The 25,164-nt window shown below is 47.7% G+C and overlaps 1 protein-coding gene across 1 annotated transcript in view; it reads left to right on the plus strand.

Annotated features, from left to right (window-relative positions):
• The first annotated feature begins 2,179 nt into the window (after nucleotides 1-2,179).
• LOC135907650 (chymotrypsin-1-like) overlaps nucleotides 2,180-25,164 on the plus strand; it is a 111,219-nt gene continuing 88,234 nt past the window's right edge. Inside the window, exons 1-3 of the mRNA XM_065439346.1 lie at nucleotides 2,180-2,382; nucleotides 6,344-6,371; nucleotides 8,940-9,013. Coding sequence (XP_065295418.1) covers nucleotides 2,281-2,382; nucleotides 6,344-6,371; nucleotides 8,940-9,013 — 204 coding nt within the window. The 5' untranslated portion in view covers nucleotides 2,180-2,280. The remainder of the gene's footprint in view (nucleotides 2,383-6,343; nucleotides 6,372-8,939; nucleotides 9,014-25,164) is intronic.

The raw sequence follows: 25,164 nt of genomic DNA on the forward strand, positions 1-25,164 counted from the left end.
TAAAACGCTGTGGAATGCGGCGAATTTTCTGGCATGGTAATTTTATGGGGTAAGTCCGAACAGCAAATACTTTTAATCGAACCGAATGCGAATACACCCAAGAAACGACAGCCGAATACCGGATCCAACATTTTTCTGATTTCTAATCAAAGTGATAGGTTGCGTGGACTCCACCTGGTAGAAAAAAAAATAAGGACGCTTTTTCTACACTTTTTGATAAGTGCATGTAATATCTTCAACACCTGCATGTACTTCCGGCCAATTGAGTACTTTGTGAATAAGAAACAATTGATTCCCTTATCTGATGCACCAAGACAACGACAGTAATGAAACAAAAAAAAAACAGCGCGCCGCCAGACTCCCGTAGAGTGTTGGGTTCATCGAAGGAGCCAAGTTTTATACTACAGGATCGCACAGTGTACATCAAGGATACAAACGTGACGAGACTGACCAAATAATAATAATTATACCTGCGTATGAACGGACTAAAAGCGAAATATTCCTAATGGAATTACTGGGACTTATTGAACGGAAGTTAGGGGCTGCGTGCGTTTGCTCAGGTAACGACGCATCTACGAAACCATCAATGGTTATCATGCCGGAGAATTATTCGAATGAATCGTGACCTGCTTCGAGCGGTCTTTCTCCCTCAAGGCTCCAGAAGGTGTCATCTCTAATGATCGAACAAAGGGAGTATTCGCGAAAGACGAATACTTAATTTTTGTATCGGTAACGAATCGAATAGCAAATATTATTGGATTTGTATTTGAAATTTCAAATACTTGCGCCATCTTAGTGCTTACCTTTTAGCACTGCAGCATATTAGGAACATACCACATTTCATAACTACGAATAATTTGCGCATATTTGGCTCTCGCAATAGCAGACATGGTATTACTATTTCACCCGTTCAATCTCAAGCTCAGTTTGCCGGTACGGTGCAATGTCCCCGTAATTTTTGATCAAAGCTCCTAAAGGCTTAGTCGGAGTCGTGACAGAGTCCATGTAGGTGAAGGGGCACACGGCCACAAGTGGTCGCCATTGCATACACCGAAACACTTTGCCCTGTTTACAGCACTTACACTTACTGCACAGAACCTTTATCACACTTCACAGCATTTGCGTGGCTCTCTCGTAATCGACAGAATTAACATGCTTCAATATTGTGTGCATCAACTAGTAGCTCCACCCTCAAGGCCCGCATGTTGGCGCTTCTTTATCCCATTCAAGCTGAACCATTCGATAAACCGAGAACAAATGCGCCGATAAAGCAACTCCGCAGTGGTCTGGAAAAAAAAGTCAAAGAAACAAATGTAATCAGAGCCCCTCCAATTTGATGTTGCTAGAGCGTCTAAATCACTTTCAATGAAATCTTCGGACTGTTTGGGTTGTTGTCCCGGCGTTCTAATAATATGCGCACGCATTCTTAGAATTTCGTAGACATGCGTGCCTTGAGAGAAGCTTCAGGAGTACGCCGTATATCTTGCTACGATGGGCGTTCCTCTACGCGGAAGTCGTCCCGGTGACTTACGGGGGCACATCAAAAAGAAAGGTGCTGCAGTGATTTGTGCGATCGATTTCTATCAGCTAGCCTGGGAGTCATTTTTTTATTGCTTTGGAATTAGCACGAAAACTCACTCACAGCTAGTACATTTCAAAATGATGTCTTTAGCACAAAACTTCGCGTATATGATGGGACACATTGCCGAAGTTACATTGTCAACGCTCACAAACGGATCGATTAAGAGACGCGCACACACAGGCCACACGTTTCAAATGCCAAGTGGCATTCTCCGCCAACGCCCGGGACTCAATGCTGAAGACGTGCACAATGTGTCACGCGAGGAACATCCAACGGCTAATAGCACGTTCTTTCTGCAGCACGACAAACTGAGAATATCGTTAGCGAGCAGTTCCACTTAAGCGTGAAGTGCAACTGCAGCTGCCTGACACGCAAGATCCAGAGGGGCAGGTAAACTTTTTCTTTTTTTTTTACTTAAGATGAGCGTCCGCGTAACTGAATGGAAAGCTTTAGAAATAAAGACGGGCAATCAAAGATTCATGGCAGCAAGTTCATTGTGCGAAACTTTCAAGCTTCATAAACTTATGAGACGTTGACAGTCTGCTTTTTACGTCTGCATTTTAGGTTCGCCTTACTGGTTTGTAGGCTGTAGTGACGACCCATAAGAAGCATTTAAAACTGCATGTCACTGCCGATGTGTCGTTCTCTTGGAACGCCTCCCGATTTCGTGATCTCTCCCAGAGGGAAACGTGGATGGCATGGCTTCCTTACCTTGCGGCTACGTACCATGGTATACGCAACTTTACCTCACAAAGGTTGCTCTCGTGATTTTTGTCATGGCGCTTCCGGTAACTGCTAACGTAAGTTGTTTTTACTGGTAAATACTTGACTACGCTAATGTATGCTTGACATGGATTGCACGCACCATGGTGACCAATGGAATATGGTGCTGGATACTCAATGACTGAACTGTTTTGTAATTTCCGAAAGTATGCGTTGGTTGAAAGAAACGTTGTCATTTAGGTGATCTTGTATTTGATAACCGGTATGATAACCGCCTTCATATGTCGGTGCATTGGTTTTCCTACGCAGGGATGTTTAGTTTTTGAGAAGACATGGCATCCAGCGTTATCAATCATGCAGTTGTTGAATCGTTTAATTTAAAATGGAAGTGCACTCAGTATAGCTTAGAAATTGAAATCTGCGCGCTTCAACATTAACGGTTTTCTTTAGCTTTTGCGCTGAAGCTTGTAGCCGAGATTATAGCACTATATGTTATGAATACCTTTATGTTGCAATTCAAATGACGTACTTCCTTCCGGAAAGATTGGCGCAACCTTAATGTTTACATTCAAAAGGATAATAAAATACTATAGCCAACAAGTATTCCTTCGTGTTTCATCTGCAATATCGTATAGATTCAATATCGCTACTATTGAAAATCAAAGGCTTAGAAAAATATAATTTGTGGATGTAATCTGCCTCAACTTACCAGAAGATTCGAAGCATTAGCTAAACTGTGCGAAAAATAGCCAATCCTAGAAAACCTTAAACACCAGGAATATCAGTCGGATGTTTAAAATATCGTAAATCAACTTTTTTCAAATTGACATTATAACATTTTATTTCGCGTTCACGGAATTCATACATCGTGTTTTAGCTTCATAAGTCGCCGACGACAAGCCAATTTTGTTGAGTTTACCCATCCGAAATGCGACTAATCCAAAGTGGTTTTCCACCAGGCCACTTATCAGGGCCATTTATGAAATGATAAGAACCCTATGCAGGTTATGAAATGCGGTACTCATTCTACATTACAGGGAGTATACATGTTGTACGCAAACCTTGCCGGTCTAAATATCAGTGCATGTTTAGCACATGAGCTCGTCGTCAGCAATCTTTGGATATACAACTTTATCCTTACGTTTGTACGTGAGGGAAACCGGCAATTTTGAAAAAAAGTTGAGTTTTGTGAACTCTTGGTGACTTTCAGAATCTGTCACTGCTGTCACAGGCGCGCAACGCTCCTTGTTGCGTGTACATAACGCAGTGAATATGAAGCAGTTGTCGACGAATTTTAAACTATAATAAACATTTCGAGGAGGGGAAAGCTGGCTTACGCGAAGTGACCTCAAAGAACAATTTTAATTTCCCCCTGCGTCAGAACGCGCACCATAAGAAACTCTTTGACGTTAAAGGGGGGAGGGGGTGCTTAAATCGAATGATTCGTTGCTTAACTGTAAGAACTAGCATCTAGGAATGCCACATTTACTTGCACACTGTTTTATCTGAGTGGATACTTAGTTGCTTTATCTGAAATGATACTGAGTGGTTCACGCTGCGAATGCGTGAATATAGTTTTTCTTCATTTGATAGGTGTTTGCATAGTTTGAAAGTTTTCATAGCAATTGGACAAAAGAACCTTTCACGACTCTAGCTGATGGGAACATGCCAGAGTCATAAACGGCAAAGCGCGTGGCTCGTAACCGGATAATCAGCCCTGTTAACAGTCGCTGGGAACAGGATGTTACAACGTCTCACCATACAGTGCGCTTTAAGAGGTGTGTATAGACTGAATTTTGTTACAACGTTGAAAGTAAATGTCTTAGCGAAAGACAGCGTGTGATCGATTTATTTGGAATAAATAGAAAATGCTGGCAACTATTGACGCACCGGCTTTTCCACAAAAATGCACCTATGGGTAAAGTGTCAAAACAGGAGATGGTATGAACGCGGTGCGGTAATCGAGCATCTTTTGCAAATGTGTATGCACAGCATATATATAAAGAACACAAGCAAAAAGGCAAGCTTTGCAGTTTCTGCTGTCAGAAAGAAGTCAATACGGTAATAAAAATGTGCCTTCTATTTTTTTTGAACCCTGGGAACGGGAGGCTTACGATGTGGTCGCGGGACGCTGATGCTTGACGTTGTTTGCTGCATAGTGCTGACGCACTCTTGCAGCTTCCACTTCTTCGCTTCATCTGAGAGTTGCGCAAAGCACATGTCAGGAATGCAGGCTAATTCACAGTCCCAGGCAAGTTCGCTCTTCTAAATGGATTCCTGAGGCCAGTAGCGTGAAAATTAGAATAGATACAAAAACAGGAGGAAGACGAACCTAGCGCTTCTCATCTCCCCCAAGAGTAGAATACCATCTCGCGCAGCTAACCATCGGGCTGAAAGGATGTTTACCAGGCTGAAACAAGGCGCATGGATCCTCTCGAAGCTCAGCTTCGCTGCTCCTAGTGAGAACAGCTTAGGAGAGCATGTCGCCCTCTTTTAAGCTAGTGGGCCCTGCACCAGGGATGCTCACTCTTCTGCTATATTCGAGGCCAGGTGACTTTTATTATACAACATAATTACAACGTCATGGCTGTTTTTTACCCAGTGCCGGAGCGATGCTTGGAAGCACTACTTGGAAGCTTGGACTATCTTTTTCCAGTACTCTGGCATTTTTGGGCCGTTTTCAATGGGAATAGCATTCTCGTAATTGTCATACCATTTTTATTTCCAGCTATCGAGATACCCCACCAAAAGCTGAGGTTCGATCTCTAAGGTAGTGCAGCATCGAAATATGGGCCGATCGCAGACTACCGCGTAAAACCTCGTCATCTAATGTCGCCCCACATATATCATTAAAGCGCACCGATCTGTCAAGAGATTGCTGAATATAACTTTACGGATTCTTCGATTTACTTCATTTTCTGTGATTGAGCCATTCGGTGTGCGCAACTGGGGGTTAGCCCTTCTTTGGCCAATCATTCAAGATGGCTGAGGGTTATGTTACGCTGTGACACAGGACGTGCGGAATTCCAAAATGTTGTTTGATGCTTGTCGCGCTTTCCTGTGCATACTCTAACCATTACACTGTGCCCTCAACAACCAGCATACATCGTTTTCGTTATTGTGACGTCGGTGCGTATGTATCCGTCTCAGACAGTCCATCCGCCTGACTTGGCGCTTGCATTTCGACACAGCTTGTGAACGCTGAAATTCATGAATACCGCAATATAGTTGTGACCTTCATGGTGAATAAACATAAGCATTCTATGATGTTAGGCGTTGGATATTCTGAAAGTAAACAAAATTGTACGCATCGTCATTAGTTGAGAAGCACCGGATGAAGCCCATTAATTCACCACCAGACAAGAATTATGCCAATACAACGCACCCACTAGATGCAATGTGAAGCAAAGCTTTAGCAAAGCGGTTAACTGCGCATATACTCGGTCAGCAGACAAGGACTATTTAGGCCAGTTCGCGGGTACTTTTGTTCGGCACACATATAACCTTTGCATGTATGTATGTCCACAAATATATCTACCGAGATAGTCACCGATGCAACACCCAGCAGCCAAGCAGATGTGCCCAACCAACACCACCTAGACAGCACAAGGCCTCTTCACTCCGATCTATGACGTCATGTTACCTGGCCCGACTGCCATAGAATCTAATGGGGATGATCCCGAGTGGGCAACTGATTTTGACGTCACCGCTTTCATCATGCCAGCCTTCTCAATGGAAATTTCGGGCCAGGTAGCATGACGTCATGGATCGGAATAAACAGGCCATGTGCTATCTAGGTGGTGTTGGCCCTACCCGGTAAACTAGGCAAAGAAAGCTTCGCTTTATTGAGAAGTCATTGAATACAATCACCCGTTCTTGTAAGAGGTCTGGTGGTTAAGGCATTCCTGTGAGCCAAAATTATTTGCCCAGGTTTAAGGTCGGGGTTCACTTTTTTTATTACTAGAACATAGGTTCCGTGTTGAAGCTAATTATGTAGAATGCTGCTATTCAATGGGACCGTTATTTCTCTCTCCGCAGAAAATGGACACTCATTTGAACCAAGCCGGTGAGTGAGACCTTTATCTTGAATACTGATTTCACAACGCAATCGAAATAGGCGGTTTTGTTTAACGACAAATATGGTCAAGCAGCGAATGAATAATATTTGTGCGTCCGCTGCAGCGAGACGATGAAAATAGTAATGATGATTTGGGATTTCTTTTAATGAAAATAACGCGTACTAAACTTTCTGCAACTCCAGCGCCAGTAAAACCAGGCTTAGGAGTTAGGGTGACGTAAGCCTTTCAAATACCACCTGCATAGCCTTCTCGTTTCAGGTGTTCTTTGTGTTATGCTCAGTCGAAAATTATTATATTATGGGAACTCACATAAACATTACATAGATAAAAAGTGAAGCGGGCTAGTAATTGTGTTTTGTAAAGGTGGCCATTCCCACCCACTTAAACATGAGGTAAAGAAATCCCGGCAGGATCAAACTTGGTTGACGTCTTTGCAAGCAATATATAACCTGTTGCGCATTACGATAAGAGACGCACTGCAGTCATTGATGACCGCAATCCTCGGTCACCATGTTCGACCTTGTAGAGACAGCGGTATCGTTAATCAGCGTTAAAACGTGTTCATTCGCAAGGCATATGGCGTCCCTGACCTGACACGAACGTGCCACAGCGCAGCAGTAGGAGGTGATACGTGCCGCACATTTCTTATCATTGCCAACGAGGAGGCATCGTGGGAAAATAACCATCGGAATTTTTTATTTATTTATTTAGGTCATTTCTAATGAAAACTAGTGCCATATAGTGCCCCTAGAGAGGGAAGAGCCAAAGAAAGTTATCGCTTGAGAAAAAGAGACTGTGACATCCCAACAGATCACACGCACAGCACCAGCACGACAGATCAGAGTGCAGTTCCGTGGTTGAGATATATTCTAGTACAACTCCTTGAGCCTCACAACTAGTTAAAGCACGACCTTACGCAAACAATAAATGATTGAGTGCAGTTCGAGCAATATTAGGTTGGGGGAATATCCTCCGCCGCACGCACCAACAACTGTTGAACGCTGGGCATTTCAGCAGCAGGTGCTCAAGCGTTTCACTGCAGTGTCCACAAGTCGGGCACGAAGGACTCGGGCACGTTCTTGGCTATGAAGGCCGTGTGCTACATCAACGCACCCAATGCAATTTTCGCACTAGGGACCTGTTGCGGTGGGTTGAAAGCGCGGACAGTGATTGGTGCAGAGTAGGATCCCTTGGCGACATGTTCATCCGGGTGCGAACGCTGTAAGTTGCGGCATATGAGGCAGTCGAGTGTCGTCTAACTTGTATGATATGTTAAGGCTCAAGCCTCCAGAGCACCAGCTGCCTCGTTTCCTGAAATACCGATGTGCCACAGTGCTCACTGAAACGTCAGTGTTCTTCCGTTAGATGAGATTCGATGGGTGACCTTGAAAACTTAAAGCAAAAGAAGGGAGTTGATCACTGGACAAGGGACTCAGAGCACCGCTGCAGTCACTTAGGATCCCAGCCTTTGGCAATTCAGGACGTTAGATAATATACTTCAGCGCCATACTGATGTTGAAAAGTACGCAAGACGTCTTGGGCAAGCAAAGCGTTTGATTGTTTGGAACGTGGGAGAATTGTTCGAAGAGTCACTTGATGATCTTTCTACAGATGAGGCACCACTCGATATGCAACATTGATCAAAGACAAATCAATTGAATGCAGCATATGCCGTTCTCAGTGCTCTCACTTTACTATCAGAAGTTAGAATCTAGACGCAGAACTCGGTGGCTTTGTCTGTTTCACAAGTTCTGTAACTCGCAGCTCGGCAACTCTATCATCCGTCCAGCTTACCGCGAGTAATACGGCGTAAGCAATTTGAAAGCCATTAGTTACCCGCTTCACGACCGCACTTCAGTCAAACTTAGTTATTTTTTTGTGCGTATCTAAATGGGCTGGAATGACCTTCTACCTGACGGCGTGTACACGCACTAATCCCGCTTACTTCAAGCGCATCATTGAAGATTGTGATTAGCTGAAATCTACTACCTCGTGAAATACCTCTTCGATGCTGTATTTGAGGCGCTCAATGAATGAATGAATGAATGAATGAATGAATGAATGAATGAATGAATGAATGAATGAATGAATGAATGAATATTTGTGGTTATGTCTTTAAGCGCAGTTTCTGCCTCTTCCCACCCCTTTGCGGGTGCTGGCTGCTGTATTTCGCGATTGGCCGGTACTGAATATAGTGCAGACCGGCACTGGATTCATTCATTCGTAGGGTTCAACATTCCAAAACAGCTCTGGAGCAAGGAGACGTCGTTTTGGAGGCCTTAGAAATAATTTTGGCTACCCGGGTTTGTTTAGCGTATGCCTACGTCTAAGTAAACAAAATGAACTACACGTGCGTTCTTGCATTTCACCTTATCTAATAGTCAAAAGTTAATTAGGCAATTTTCACTAACCAGTGCCTCATTTAGCATGTCTCGCGCGGCCTCTAACGTTCGCAAACACTAAGATAACGGTTCATGAGAAGCCGCACTTCTAACATCGAAAAGGCTACATTGAAATACTACTTAGTCTTCGAATACGTTATATGAGTATTGCAGGTTGTGGCGAATTGGGGTCAAACGGAAGGATATACAACGGCAAGCCAATCTCTATAGCGAACATACCGTGGATGGTAAGTGAAACTTCTGTGCTTTATTATCGTTTCTATTCGTGAGATTTATACCCAGCGCACGCACTTGTACGAAAGGTTAGGGCAGGTAAACATGCTTTGAGGAAAAAAAAAGCAATAGCAAAATAAGCTGCGAACGATAGTGCTCGTCGTGTTTGCTTTTAATGCAAATGACAAATACTGAAGAAAACAGTGCACTACGGAATAGTGGCAATGTAGGAGGAGGAGACAAAGGGGGAGGAAAGACAGGGAGGTTAGCCAGTGTAAGTACCGGCTGGCTACCCTGTGCTGGGGAAAGGGGTAAAGGGAATAAAAGGAGAAAGAAGAAGAGGAAAAAAAATGGAAACGAGAAAATCCCGTAAGGTGGATGAAAGTACAGGAAAGGAGAAAAGAACGTTGTTGTCCATCCGACGGTAGCGCGATGTTCTATACAAATGAAACCTGACGTAATAGTTCTGCGGAAACCCGCAAGGTGGGGAGAAGTAATTCATAAAGGGAAAATCAGACATCCACCTGTTCGCGGCAATTGCTACAAAGGAATACGGTTTCGTCGAAAGAAAAGCCTCACAGTTGAGGAAAAATACGTCCTGGTCCGGGACTCGAACGCGGGACCACCGCCTTTCCGTATGGATTTCCTTGAGGAACCCGTGTGGGTTTCCTTTGTAGCGATTGCTACGAACAGGTGGATGTCTGATTTTCTTCTTTACAAATGAAACCTATACAGATTTCCTAGAGACAAAGCTTTGCAGCTGAAGAAATATTCACCCTGGCCTGAGGTTCGTACCCGCGATCAAAGCCTTCCCGGGCGGTCGCTCTACCATCTGAACTAACGGTGAGGCTAGCAGACCGCATAGAGAGGGTAAATTAGTTGAAACCTCGAAGCACTAGGGCACTGACCATGACACATCAGTTCCCCGGAATCACACAATACAAAAGCTCATGAAAGTGGGCGAGAATTGTCATCCACCTCACTGTAGCACGTAGCTACAAAGGAAACCAGCACAGGTTGCTCAGTGACCTGCGAGCTTCGTCCTCCAGTAGGGCAGATGCCATTTTTTCCCCTTCGTAGCCACGTAGCGGTATTGAAGCTGTGAAATTCACAGAATCCTCTATATAACAAACTCATGTCGTTGTTTACATCTCGCTTAAATGAACACCTCACAAAAGCACGCGTAGCCACTTTACTAGGCGGGCACTGATTATGTTTTCATTCACACCTTTCACCTGACCTACCATGGCTTTCGACGTACTATGAACCAAAATACAGTGAAGAGAGAAAAAAATATTGAAAATTCCCGGTATTAAGAGTCGCATAACACCCTCCTTATACCCCCTGTGTATTAAATTGCGCTTTGCTTTCAATCCTTCTTCATAAATATTTCCGAAGCAACCAGGTTGAATATTCGCTCCGGGTATGAAGTCAGATGCATGCATTGGTGTGCGGAAGTGGCTCAGGGAAGTTCTTGCCAAAAGTTTTCAAGAAAATTGATGTGAATGTGATGTAGACTGTTTTGATCTGTTTTTTTGTGATCAAGACTGTTCGTGAATGTCATTTAGACTGTCTCTACGGAAGGCGTAACGCTCCCATCGAATGCGTTACGAATGCGGCGATACACAACATGAAAATCGAGGATGCAGGCTGAACATGCATGCTCATCACAACATGTGACGCTATAATCTCTGTTTAGGCAAAAAAAATGTTTTTTTTACAAAAAAAAGGTAAAGGAAAAACGCGGAGGCGGTTTCTTTTTCGACTTTCATGGCGATGTTAGCTTCAGCATCTAACCGCCATGTTTAGACAAAGCAGTGTTTGGACTGTAAACGTGCCACAAAACAACGCCTAAGACAGTCGCAAATTTACTTGGCCGTAAGTCCTCCCGAAAAGCCTCAACGAAGGAATAATCCAAGTAAATATTTAAGAAACGTATCCATTTGGTGCTAAAAATAACATGGATTTACTGGATTATAAGGCGCAATCTTCAAAAAAAATTCACGAAAATGTGACATGCACGTTAGAACAAAGCACCAAACCAAAATTGCACCAGTCAGATTCGAAATTCGACCCCCCCCCCGTTTTTCCGACCTCCTAATCTCAGATTGAAATGTCCAATCTCGAAGTTCGGGCTTCTCAGCAGTGGGGGTGCCATATGTTTATCATGGCCTTAAAAAATTGCGATGTTCCAATGCAATCCATCGTTTTACAAAGACGTTAATCGTATTTGTTTTTTACTTTTGTGCGTGATAAATCGGGTGAGCGTTAGAATAAAGTTACAACTGTATACACGAGTGATCCACAACGGTACAATAAAACTGGAGCCACGTTTTGACAGGGTGACTTTTCTTTGTCGGCGAAAGAACAGCCACTTAGACAGGAGGTATATGTCATGCTTATGATCGGTGGTCGGCAAAACATAAGGGGACTTGCGTTGTGCCACTAAATATGGCTCGCTGAAACGCATTAAACGCTTTATTCGTATTGCTCTCAAATTTGCGGTGTCAAGGGGAACTACCAATATTATTAGAAATGAAAGGTGTGTACTACAGTTATTATCGAACGGAAGAGGGTTCCACAGTCTTGAGCCATCATAGCACTCCTGCAGGGCATATACGTAGGTTTTTGTATTTGCGCATGGGTTCCATGAAAAATCAAATTGCCGCTTTTGTGACAGCTCTATGCGTTTCATTTGTGTTGCCCCTAACATCCTGTTTGTTCAGGTCGGTTGATTCAGAAGTAATTCTTATTGTCGTCTTACTTACAATGAACAAATAAATCACGAAATCTTCTGATCGTCGGAATCGCTAAAGCTTAGGTCGGCAGAACGAACGGAACTGACTGGCTTATTGAATAAAGGGAAAATCAGACATCCAACCATTCCTAGCAATTGCTGTGCAATTACTTCTACAATTCGCAATTACTTTTACTAGCAATTACTTGTACGTCAACTACTACGTGGAACTGACTTAAGCTCACTGATAAAAAATCATTTCTTTTGCTTAGGAATTACTCCGACTCAAAGTGCTACCCAACCGGCGCTGAGGGTCATCAGATGTTTACTAAACTGAGAGCACTCGGGCTGAGGCTCGCTAAATCTACACTAAGCCAGGTTCACTCTTACCAGAATCAGACACAAGTAGGCCCATTGAGACTCACGAGCTTTCACTAGGGCTTACTGAGATTCACAAAATTACGGATGAATTCATCCTAACGGATACATGGGATCAGACTCCTTTGAAATTTGTGGAGTTGTAGACTTACTCATATGATTAGAACTCACAGGCTTACAACTCGCGCAAATCGCCAGCCCACTAAAGTGATCGCTGAAGAAGAGTTCTCTTCAGGATCGCTTTCACACTTACGATTACAGGCATGCACTGCCGCGCATCGACTTTCCCAGCCTTCTACTCGCACTAACACGTACTCGTTCTTGCTCATAATAACGTCCATTCACCTTCACCAGCGCTCACTAATAATCAAACCAGGTTGTCAAAATTAAAATAAAAATATCCGAGGACACCTAAGCACTTATGAGTTGTGAATGCAAAAACATTATTGTCCAATTGAATGCCGCTGATGCCCCCTCCTCTCACACAACACCTGCGGCTCTATAGCAGCTTAGCAGATGTTCCCTTTCGACCGCTCTGCCAGGCTCTGCTCCGTCGAGGCGTGTTCAGAGACAGAGCGAGGATGACGTGACGTCACGGTGATCCCCTCTCCCCTCACACAATACCTGGCGGGCTAAAACGCCGTAGCAGATGTTCCCTTTCGACCGCTCTGCCAGGCTCTGCTCCGTCGAGGCGTGTTCAGAGACAGAGCGAGGATGACGTGACGTCACGGTGATCCCCTCTCCCCTCACACAATACCTGGCGGGCTAAAACGCCGTAGCAGATGTTCCCTTTCGACCGCTCTGCCAGGCTCTGCTCCGTCGAGGCGCGTTCAGAGACAGAGCGAGGATGACGTGACGTCACGGTGATCCCCTCTCCCCTCACACAATACCTGGCGGGCTAAAACGCCGTAGCAGATGTTCCCTTTCGACCGCTCTGCCAGGCTCTGCTCCGTCGAGGCGCGTTCAGAGACAGAGCGAGGATGACGTGACGTCACGATGATCCCCTCTCCCCTCGCACAATACCTGGCGGGCTAAAACGCCGTAGCAGATGTTCCCTTTCGCCCGCTCTGCCAGGCTCTGCTCCGTCGAGGCGTGTTCAGAGACAGAGCGAGGATGACGTGACGTCACGGTGATCCCCTCTCCCCTCACACAATACCTGGCGGGCTAAAACGCCGTAGCAGATGTTCCCTTTCGACCGCTCTGCCAGGCTCTGCTCCGTCGAGGCGTGTTCAGAGACAGAGCGAGGATGACGTGACGTCACGGTGATCCCCTCTCCCCTCACACAATACCTGGCGGGCTAAAACTCCGTAGCAGATGTTCCCTTTCGACCGCTCTGCCAGGCTCTGCTCCGTCGAGGCGTGTTCAGAGACAGAGCGAGGATGACGTGACGTCACGGTGATCCCGTCTCCCTTCACACAATACCTGGCGGGCTAAAACGCCGTAGCAGATGTTCCATTTCGACCGCTCTGCCAGGCTCTGCTCCGTCGAGGCGTGTTCAGAGACAGAGCGAGGATGACGTGACGTCACGGTGATCCCCTCACACAATACATGGCGGGCTAAAACGCCGTAGCAGATGTTCCCTTTCGACCGCTCTGTCAGGCTCTGCTCCGTCGAGGCGTGTTCAGAGACAGAGCGAGGATGACGTGACGTCATGGTGATCCCCTCTACCCTCACACAATACCTGGCGGGCTAAAACGCCGTAGCAGATGTTCCCTTTTGACCGCTCTGCCAGGCTCTCCTCCGTCGAGGAGTCTTGAGAGTCAGACCGAAGACGACGTGACGTCAAGGCGATCCTCTCTCACCTCAGACAATACCTGGTGAGCTATAGCGCCGTAGCAGGTGTTGCCTTTCGACCGCTCTGCCAGGCTCAGCTCCGTCGAGGAATGTTGAGAGACAGAGCGAGGATGACGTTGCGTCAAGGCGATCCCCTCTCCCCTCACACAACACCTGACGACCTATAGCGCCGTAGCAGGCGTTCCTTTGTCCTGTGTAGCAGGTGAATATGCGTCGTTAAAAAACTACACATATTCGGTGCTTTCATGGCACAGCTCGTTAAAGCGTTGGCGTTATAGATACTAAATCAAAAGGCGGCACGTGCCTAGTGCAATTGTGGCGCAGCCTGCTAAAGCTAAAGTTTTGATGTTGAAGGTGCCGAGTAGTACGGTGGTGCCCACAGCGGATATTTTCGGTGCGAAATTCATGGCATTCTCGATAATTTCTGCACCAACGGATGCATAAGGAATAAAGGAACCCACGGATACCAAGCCTTTTCAAAGGTGGATGGCATTTTCGTCGGTTTTTCGAGCTGCTTTTCTTCCGTGACGCAGTGCTCCCCTCAGTCTGATGGCAAGGCCAAACCAGCGTTCGCAGGGCCGGATTAGTCCCGCCTCGTTATGACAGAGGGAATGGTTGTTGTAATGAAAGGAGACGATCTTCCTCCGAAACAATTTGGTGCGAAGAACGCTGCAGCTCCGTTGCTGTCAAGAAAAACGCCCTGCGCGCCTCTCGTTGCGACAGCCCCTGCGAAGTAAGTAGCGAGGGGCACCGCGAGCGTCTCAATGGCAGCAGGAGGCCCATTAGCCTAAAGCACAAGATCATCAAGTCATCGCGAATGCCTCAGCTCTGGAAAGAACACTGGCAGATTATCACCCGCGCATGGGGTGATCTGGATGTTCAGAAGACGGGCTCCGCTCGGCTTGTTCGGGCCGTCGCCGCCGCGGCAGCACTCGCGTCCGAGCAAGCTAGCCACGACATCATCTGCGCCAACGCAACAGAAAATATTATCGCCCTCAGCACCGCGTCTCGCAATAACGCAGATGCTTATCTAAAAATGAATTGCATCATCCTGGGAATCAAACAGTACGAACTCAGCACTTACGAAGCCACGCTGCACGCCCCGTGAAAGGGTGTCATACGTCAGATTGATGTGTTTGAGGGCCATGCCGACCTGGACAGAAGCATTCTCAACGAGAGAAATCCCTTAGCACTTGTAGCCAAGCGAATAAACAATAGCGAAACGGTAGTCATCGTTTTCGACAGCTACAAGGTTCCTAAATTCGTTTTCTACGGCTCGGCGATAGTCAAGTGCTGCTTGTATCTCAGGGAACACGACTGCTGCTATGCCTGCATTAGACTAGGCCACAGAGCCGATGTCTGCCCGACGCCGGAGGACAAACTATGCAGGAAATTTGGCGACAAAACCCCGATGACAACCACACCTGCTCGCCTACTTGCAGCCTCTGCGGGGGCCCGCACGCCACAGCGGACAGCATTTGCAAGCAAAGATTCCAAATTCCGTACATCGTTAGACGGAGGAGAAGGGAAATAAATGTGGAATACAGGAATCAAGACCCGTCACCAGCACAGACAAGCGCCGGCAGCGAACCGGCTAGACCTTCGAGCAGGTGCTCCCGCTCGAGAAGCCGCTCGAGGTCCAGGAGCCGTTCCCGGTCCAAGTCCATGAGCCGTTCTAGGTCCTGGTCCCGGGGCGGCTCCATATCGAGAAGCCCCCCCCCCCCCCCCCCCGGGGCCCACGGAACAGGGTCCGGTTAGAGAAGCCAGCCGGTCGCGGGAAACAAGGCGCCACCTGGGCAGACAGGCTGCAAAGTGGAGGGAGAACTGCCGCAAGGGTAACGAGAAGTGTGGCGCCAGAGAATGGTTCGTGTGAAATAGCTCAGCTAAGGAAAGAAAATGCCGAGATGCGCAGTACAATCGAGTTAATGCGAGCCGAAATAGTGGAGCTCAGAAAGGCTAATCAACGTCACCACATTCCAGTCCCTAGTTCAACCCCCTAGGTGACCTCCTCTCCCGGACCCCCTTGGGGACGTCACCCCGTTCCAGTCCCTTGTTGAACCTCCTCGGGGATCCCTTCTCCCCAAGCCGCAGACGTTCCCAAGGTCGTGGATGCGAGCCACTCGGGCAACCCAGCCAAAAGAAAGGTCGTTCCCAACATGCCAGAAAAAGTACAGGCTAAAGCCAAGTCCGAGGTAAGAGAAATGTTGAATTCCAGCTGCTTGGAGATCAAGAAGTTAACGACCGACTATCTGCAGTGGATCAGCGACTCTTGGCCGTGGATCAGAAGTTAGACGCGCAAAACATCAAAATTCAATGCTTAGAAAAAATAATGCCAGAGATAGAGTCCAAGGTGCAGGAAATGTACATCGGGACGTCGACCCGCGTACGTCCCGTTTACTTCCAGGATGGCGAGTCGGTACCTACGCCGCCACCACTCGACATCCCCGGACCGAATAATAGAACCGTCTTCCTCGAGACCCTAGTAGCGATGCCTGAAGGCGCTCTGTACAGCAAGGTCGGGGCCACACACCCAATTTAGGATTTGGCAGTGGAACTGTAGGGCACTCCACCATAAAAGATGCGCCCTTCAGCAGTTTGTTCGCACTCACAAAGAAAAACCACATGTTATATTATTGCAAGAAACGATGACTGGTCAGGTTTCACTCTAGGGAGACAAAGCTCTTGGTCTCCGTGGGCTCAGCAGAGGAATCTACACATTAGTCAGCAGCAAGTTCACTTTCGTCGCACACGATCTAGGGGTCTGTCCTAGCAAGACGGAGATCTCTCTCGTAAAAGTCATCTCAAGTCAATCCAACATCTCCGGCATTTTTATACGTAACGAATATAGCAGCCCGAGGGCAATGAAACTCGCCGGAAACTCTTCACTGGTTGTGGCCGGCGATTTCAACTCCCCCTTTTACGCGTAGAGCTACACGCACGACACGGTCAAAGGCAGAAGCCTGTGGCAGGAGGCGGGAGATGCGGGACTCTCTCTATTGACACACCCAGCCTTTCCCACCAGACGCGGCACCTCCTCGACCATGGACTCTGTCCCAGATCTCGAGTTTGTTAAAAATGCTGACTCAGCAGTGTGGTCGAATCTGCTCATAGACCTCGGTATCGATAACTACATCGCGGCGACCAGCTCACTAATGGAGCAGAAATGAAAGAAGGCCTTCTCGGTCCCTCACAGGGACAAATACCGTGAGGTTCCCAAGGCCAGCGCCACCCGTGGAGAAAAGTCGGAGAGTCTGATCCAGTGGTGCGTACTAATTCTGCAAAATGTCTGCTCCACCACCGAAACAATAGAGACGGATGTACATACAGACAAAAAGAATAGCAGGCTAGCACACTTTCTCGAGGCCAAGCAATCACTTCTCGAGAGGTGGAAAAGCCAGCGCTTGAATCGCAAGCTCAGAAAAAAGATAGCCGAGATCAACAAGCAGATCGACGAGCACTGCCAAGACCTGTCTAGGCAGCAATGGGACGATATTAGCAATTCAATCGACGGGCCCATACGCACGGGAGGCAAGTGGAATATTCTCAAACACTTGCTCGACGACTCAGGCACCAAGTCAAACCAGAGAAGTGTCCTCGCTTAAGCGCTCCACGAAGCCAAGAAGTCCTCTTCGGAAAAGGGCGTACTGGAGATGCTAGCTTAGAAGTACCTGCCGCTCAAAACTGTGGCCGATGGGGCGGCATACCCAGTACACAAAGGGAAGCCTAACACCGCGCTGGACGAGCTTTTGAAAGTCAGTGGAATCCGCCGCCCCCTACACGACCTCAATGGTACGTCAGCACGCGGCTCGGATCACATTAACAACGAGGCTTTCAGAAACGTAGAGGACGCATCGATCGAGTCTCTCACAGATGAGATAAATCGGATTTGGGAGGATGGAATTCTACCCGAAAAATGGAAGTTGGGGAAGATCATGCTAATCTCAAAGCCCAGTAAACCGCCTAGCTTGCACAACCTCCACCCAGTCTCACTGATGTCATGTGTAGGGAAGGTGGCCGAGCACGCTGTCCATAAGAGAATTGCCGAGTATATTGAGACCAACGACCTTTTCCCTTACAACATGATAGGTGTCAGGCCAGGCCTCTCAACCCAGGACACCACGAAGCGTATTAAGATCCAAATCCTGGAACGCTGCACTCGAGACGCGAGAGCCACCCTTGGTTTGGTCCTGCAGAAGGCCTTTGATAAGATCTGTCACGAGTTCGTTCTCGACGCCATCTCAGAACTCGACCTAGGCTCGTTCTTGCATGCCTTCGTCAGTTCGTTCTTGAGCAAAGGATGTGCCATCCTCAAGGCTGGAGATTTAGCCGGAGAAAATGGAGCTAAGTAGAAGAGGCAGCCGCCCCCCCCCCCCCCCCGTGGAGGTCAGCCATCTCACCGTTCCTCTTCAACATATCAATGGTCGACCTCTCAAGATACCTAGGCAAGGTCGAGGGCATCGGTCCCACAATCTACGCGGACGACATCACTGTCTGGTGCACGGGTGGCAGTGACCGACAAGTCGAAGCCGCTCTCCAGGAAGCTGTCGACACTACAGAGTGCTTTCTAACTTACACGGGACTCCGGTGCTCCCCAAAGACTAGACTCCTCAAGACTCCCCAACTAGAAAGGGCCGCTAGCCACAGAACTGGAAACTCCCCACAGAAATCGACAATATTCTCTACACCAAGTGCAGAGATCCCATTCCCAAAGTCGCGTCCATTCGAATCATGGGAATGACACTCGAAGGGACAGGCACAAATAGCATCACCATTCCCAAAATAGCAAAGAAGATGGATAGCATCATCAGTCTAATCAAGCGTTTAGCTAACAGAAGGAGAGGCCTGAGCGAAGAGAATCTTATACGGCTAGTCCACGCTTTCTCGTTATGCCATTCCACGTGCGTAGCGGCCATGCACGTCTGGAAGAGGGCCGAGTGAGACAAGGTAAATGCCATGATAATGAGTGGGATCAAGAGCGCGCTCGGACTACCAAACTACACACGCACCGACCAACTCCTGCAGTTGGGTATTCATAATACCCTGCAAGAAATTGCAGAAGCACAAGAAGGGGCCCAGATTCTCAGGCTCTCTCGCACCAGGGCGGGCAGACGACTCCTAACAGAGATGGCCGTCCCCCAGGTCACTGTCGAAGACGCCTACCAGGGCCTTCCGAAAGAGCACAAACATAACATCATCATATCGCCCACCCCACGCAGTACGCATCCCCAGCGCGACGTAGAAAGAAGGAAGGCCAGGGCGATGGCTCTCCTACGCCACGTGACAGAACTCCCTGGCGGCTGCTGCTTCATTGACGCGGCCCAGTATGTCAACAGCAACAATATCATGGTGTGTCGATCAACCACAGGGGTTCGACCGTTAACGCCGCTTCGGTACGAAGCACGTCGTCGCGTGCGGCCGAGCAAGTGGCCATTGCCTTGGCCCTCCTGGACGATAAACATGCCAATAACTTTAGCGACTCCAGGGCAGCCATCCGAGCCTTCAGAGTTGGCGCCGTGTGTAAGGAAGACTGTCACATCCTCGACGGCAAAAGCATCGCCAAATCACTGAGGACAAGTGGCTCTCCGCTATCAAGAGCCCCAATGCCGGGGTGCAACTATGGGCTGTCCAGAAGGCCCATAATGCGGCGACCGGTAATTGTTGACTGTCCCAACGTGGGAGCGGCCCTCAGCGTGCTGAGTAGCCTACCTTAGGACATTCAATAATGTTTTGCCTCCATCCAACCATGCTAAAGCATCGGGTTGCTGTCCTTCAGGAACCATGGTGATGAGAGCTCGACACCGCCCAGCATCGGATAAAATTAAGGATCTGTCTGGTCGTTGTACGCAGAGCAGCACATTCCCATTAGCACAAGCCTATTAACGCAAGTTGGCATGAAATACGGCACACACCTACTGGTGATCCAAATTGACATAAAAGATATTCATTGAAGAGTACGCACAGATCGAGTGGCACATAATCAGTGCTCCAAGGTGGCGTCAATATGTCTTATTATACAGCGGCATCTATCCAGTAACGCGTCTACATTGACCCATGGAAGCATGAAAGTGGTTCGTTGAAGAGCGTCACATATGTGCCGCTCTTCATGTGTACTTAATGTGTACATATATATGTACACATTACCACATGCTCATTTACAAAAGTGGGTCCGATGGCTGGTTTTGAACCGTGTTCCCTCAGCACAGCAACACAATAAGATAACCATTTTGCCATGAACTACTCAGTAAACCAGATAAGTGGAAACGCGGTTAGAGACAAACACACATTGCCCCGTGAAGTACCTGAATCACGCTCAGAATGATAATGCAATAAAATCGAAAAAAATTATGTAACACCAATAAATCAGTGAATGTTCACTCGATTATGTAAGCTTCTGCTCAAACTCTGCGACATGCTCGCGAAGATTGCAGCGGGAGAGAAGTAGCACGTTCCGTGAATTCAGCGTGAAAATCCCAATGTAACAAGATGGCCAATGTTACTATAATACACTAGAGCAGTGGTGCAAATCCGAAAATACTGAATTACTCAGGCCCGGCTCGCCTCACAACCTCGAAAGAAAGCACTGGACACCGAGCATTTCAAGGTCCGCCCTTTTCTCACAGGTGGAACAAAAGTGCCAACCCCAATTCAAATTTACTCAAGTGTAGATGCGCATGCAGCACGGCCAGCGCGCACCCGCTATATCGACATCGACATCAGTCGCACTGCACCCGAGTGCCACATCCGCACTAGGCAACAGCCCCGAAGTCATGTTTAAGCAGGATGCGGGTATGGTACGGAAAAGAAAGATTGAGCGAGCGCCGAGAACAAATAACTGAATAGATACCGCTCTGCATTGGGCGTTGATATCGCCTGCTTCTCGTGACGCCGCCGGAGCCATAGGTGCTGGCCTTGTGTTACCTTCATCGCAAAGCGGTAGGGGAAAGCGAAAGCTACGCTCTACTGGCACCGAATGCGTCACCCTCTCTAGCGAAGCTTCCCACATTTCCCTTCCAAACTGCCTGTTTCGTGCAGCAGAGGCGCGAAGAGCGGACACGGCTTTAGGAGGGAAATGGGAAGCAAGGGACATATAGGAGGTGGATGTATGGCGCCGTACATCGAGACTTAACGGCGGTGGGGCTTGATTTGCCCGCGGTGCGACGGCTTCGGACTGGTACCATGCAGGGGCGTGTGTGTCGAATGCGTGTGTGCGCGTGAGGGAAAGAGGAAGTGCGATTACCCTGAAGATGCAACGTAGATCCAAGTGTAGTGCTGCCAACGACACATCAACCACATGTTTCTATGCGAGGTTCTTTTCTTTCCTGTGTATACAATCGTTCGAAGCATGGCGCGCACCACTTTGTGAAACGTTTCAGGTTGCCGTAGTCTCCACAATTTGGGCAATGTCTTCTTCCCCCTCGAAATTGACATTACGGGGGAAAATAATCAGAATTCACTCAGACTCACTCAGAAATGTAATTGTTGCTTATTGCATTTTCTCATCCGGGTTCAACTGGAGTCAGACTCACCAGAATTCTTTTCAGCGGGACTCACTAAGCCCTGAACTCACGAGTCTGCTTGAATCTGAATGGGAGGAGGGAAAGAGATAAGGAGAAGGCAGGGAGGTTAACCAGAATAACGTCCGGTTTGCTACCCTACACCGGGGGAATGGGAAAGGGGAAAACAAAGATAACAGGGAAAGAGAGGAGGGAAGGAAAGAAGGAAATTGCGGTGAGTTCGCTGACGTGTGTGGCCTTACAGAAATTGCATGAATAGTCACAGATGGTCGCACAAGCCCGTCGTCCTTAAGTAGCACAAAAGTGCCTTCACCGCTTTATGGGCCGACGGGTGATGGGGGCGGTGTTCCAACAGCACCTGCACAGAAAGCGGCCGATTGTCCAGTTTTAACGCGATAGCGTTAAGGAGCTCGTGTCGCAGAAAAGCCGGTGTCGTCAGCGTCGGTGTCGGCGGCGGTGTCGGCGTTTGCGGCGTTGACCGTGAGCGATAAATCATGGCAGGCGCTTCATAAATAAAAAGCAACTTCCAAGATTGGCCCGGTGGGAATCGAACGAGGGTCTCCGGAGTGTGAGACGGAGACGCTACCACTCAGCCACGAGTTCGATGCTTCCAAGCGGTGCAAACGCGCCTCTAGTGAATGCGGTGTTGCCTTCGAAACGAACCGTGGAAAGTTATACTGCGGTGTATATCGGTAATTATGAACATGTAACGTACAGAAGTCACAATTACACGAGTTGCGAAGTGCGTTCCCGCTGCATTTCTTCTGCGCTTCCCGCACACGCAGAGCCATCTTGCGGCAAACACAGAAGACCCCCTCCTCTCAATGTACGGCGCTGCCCCGACAGGAGGCGCGCCGCGCCCGCATTGGGACCGCTGCCAGGCGCGTCGCGGGACTCCCTCTCCCCTGACGACGCTTCGCCGTGCTCCCGGGAATCAAGCGCCGTTCCTTTCTTTAGATTACTATCTATCTATCTCTCTGCCCGTGCCGATCACGACGTTTGGCTGGCATAGATCGTTTCCCCTCCGAGACGCCGAGTTCTTTGGTTCGTTCCGTTCGCTAAGGCGCACGTTTCGTTGCCGCGCCGAACGCTGCGTTGCTCGACGCTCACCGCGTGATAGGTGGGCGCTAAGTCCGAAGCGGGGCGCATCGTAAGTGATCGCTGTGCCGTAGCGCATTGTCTTATACCCCTTGGCGGGTCGACGGGAAAGCTGTCGCATCCCACTCTTGAAGGCGAAGCTTAAGCGTCTTCCAATTTTTTGAAAAGCTTTGGCAAGTTCTTGTCTCTCAGGGGTGTATCGTGGACAGTGGCACAGCAGGTGGTCGATGTTTTCTTCGGTGCCACAGACCTCGCATGCTGAGCTGTGAGTCATTGCAATTAATGTAGAGTATGCCTTTGTGAACGCAACTCCTAACCAAAGGCGACAGAGAAGCCTAGCTTCACGTCGAGGAAGTCCGAGTGGAGGTCGGAGTTGCAGGGAGGGGTTTAGGCGATGCAGTCGTGTAAGTCGCAAGTTTGGCGAGTTCCACTCGGTCAGTGTGAGACTGCTTGCCAGGTGTCGAAGCTGCATTGCGGCGTCTGTCCTCGAAAGCGGAATCGGAACGCTGTGCTCTTCACGATGTGCTGTGCGAGCAGCGTTATCGGGGCAATCATTGCCACTGATTCCACAATGGCCAAGTACCCATTGAAAAACGACCTCGTGACCTTTTTGTTGGACATGATGGTAAAGTTTTGCGATTGCATATGTCAATTGGTCATGGCATCCATGTCGGAGAACTGACTGCGTGCACTGTAATGCTGGTTTTGAATCACAGAACACAGCCCATTTTCTAGCTCTTTCACATTCGATGAATTCCAGTGCTCGACGCAGGGCCGTTAGTTCTGCCGCCGTTGAGGTCGTGACATGCGATGTCTTGAAGCGTAGTGTCATTCCTCGCGTTGGTATAACCATGGCACCACCAGAACTGCACGACGTAGTCGATCCATCGGTATATTGAATCTGAATGAGTCAACTCATGAGTGAGTTTTGCCGTCCCACGGGCTAATAGATGATGTCTGAAAAGTCATACGATGCGTCAGTGTTTCTTAAACTAAGCTACAGGTGCCTTCTACAACCCTAGAAATTAGTTAATCGCAGAAATGAGAGAATAACAATCCCTTAACACCAAGAAGAAAAGGCAAGTAGGCAGTTAATCATGGTCACGTTCGGTTGGCTACCCTACTCGTGAGGAGATAAGGTGAGAAGGAGAGTCGGGGGGCGCACGCCCGCACATGAATGTTCACCCACGTACAGTCACAAACGGTCGACAACTACCCATTTCTATTCAAGACGCTCATTAACATCTTGTTAGCCTCTTGAATGCGCACCAGACTGCTTCGGCCAAGGTCCCAAGATATTTTGGCTTCCGAGAAGGGTCTGTCATCTGAACGGTTACACGTACGCAGACCACGTCGTTTAGAGCGGAAGCGTCAAAAGTGGACACAGAATTTGCTGTATATTTTCGTCATTCCCGCAAGAACGGCATGCGGCGCTATTAGTTGTTAGGACATGTGACCGAAACTTAAGATTAGGAGAGAATAGTGATGCTGGACAGGTTGCGTAAATGTGGCGAACCCTGCTCAGTCTCAAACCATTTCACTAACAAGCATATGTTTTACATCATTAGAGGATATCATCTAGTCCACCATAATAAAATTTCAAGAAAACGAGATTTATTCTTTAGCAATAAGCATGCTTTACTTCGTGCTAGTTCTTGGGAAACTGAACTGTTGAATCGGCAACTGATCTGCTCGAGGTTGTTCATGGTGCAGTAAATTAAAAAAAAGGCTTTGTTCAGTCATTTTGTAAAAGCATTTAATATTCCGCACATTCGATTAATAATGAAGCTAACCAGTCTTAAGACAGAAAATACGATTATAAATGGATAGTTTATTTTTTAACAAATTGAGGCCAATCAGCCTACGTGAACTGGTGCTCGTCTTCACTTTCCCATGTAAAATCCGGCGTACCGCCGGTATCAGGCCTAGGTTCAACCTTATTTCTCATCTGCAACAACAACACAGGAAACACTACCTTCTTCTATCACGTTATTGGTCGGCGATTGTATTATCTGTTGAAAAATTATTAGCACAGAAGATTACTCATTACGTTTAGACCTCGACAAGCTCGCATTTTGGTGTCGCCAGTGGAAAATGTAAATTAGCACTTCTAAAACTAAGGCCATGACGTTCACGAGAGCACATAACCCGAGACAGAGCCGCCAATTGAAGGAATCCATGTTCAGAAGGTCTCCACATTAAAATATCTCGGAGTTCACATCGTTTGATTTTTCTTGCAGTAAAGAAGCTAATACGAAAACCAGTAAGGCATCTGAAACATTCGGCTTCATGAAATGCAACTTGATCAACTCTGCTATACTTAGCTATTAGCGCGACCTAAGCTTCTTCGGTCTAAGGTAGAACAGGCCTCCATCATTTCCAATCCACAACAAACGTATCTTGTCGATAAAGTAAGACTATAACACAATAAAGCAGCAAGATCTATCCCGAAGAAATACTCCCGCAACTGCAGCGTTACAGATATCAAGGAATCGCTTTCATTGGTCGCCCTTCATAATCGCACATAGCAATGACGTTGTTGTCCCATTTAAATGCGGTTCATTAAAGTAAATCCACCCCCCCAAATTATAGGGTTTTTCGTGGCAAAACCAATTTCTGATTATGAGGCACGCCGTATTGGAGG

Source organism: Dermacentor albipictus, chromosome 10 (assembly GCF_038994185.2).
Source record: "Dermacentor albipictus isolate Rhodes 1998 colony chromosome 10, USDA_Dalb.pri_finalv2, whole genome shotgun sequence".
NCBI lineage: Eukaryota > Metazoa > Arthropoda > Arachnida > Ixodida > Ixodidae > Dermacentor > Dermacentor albipictus.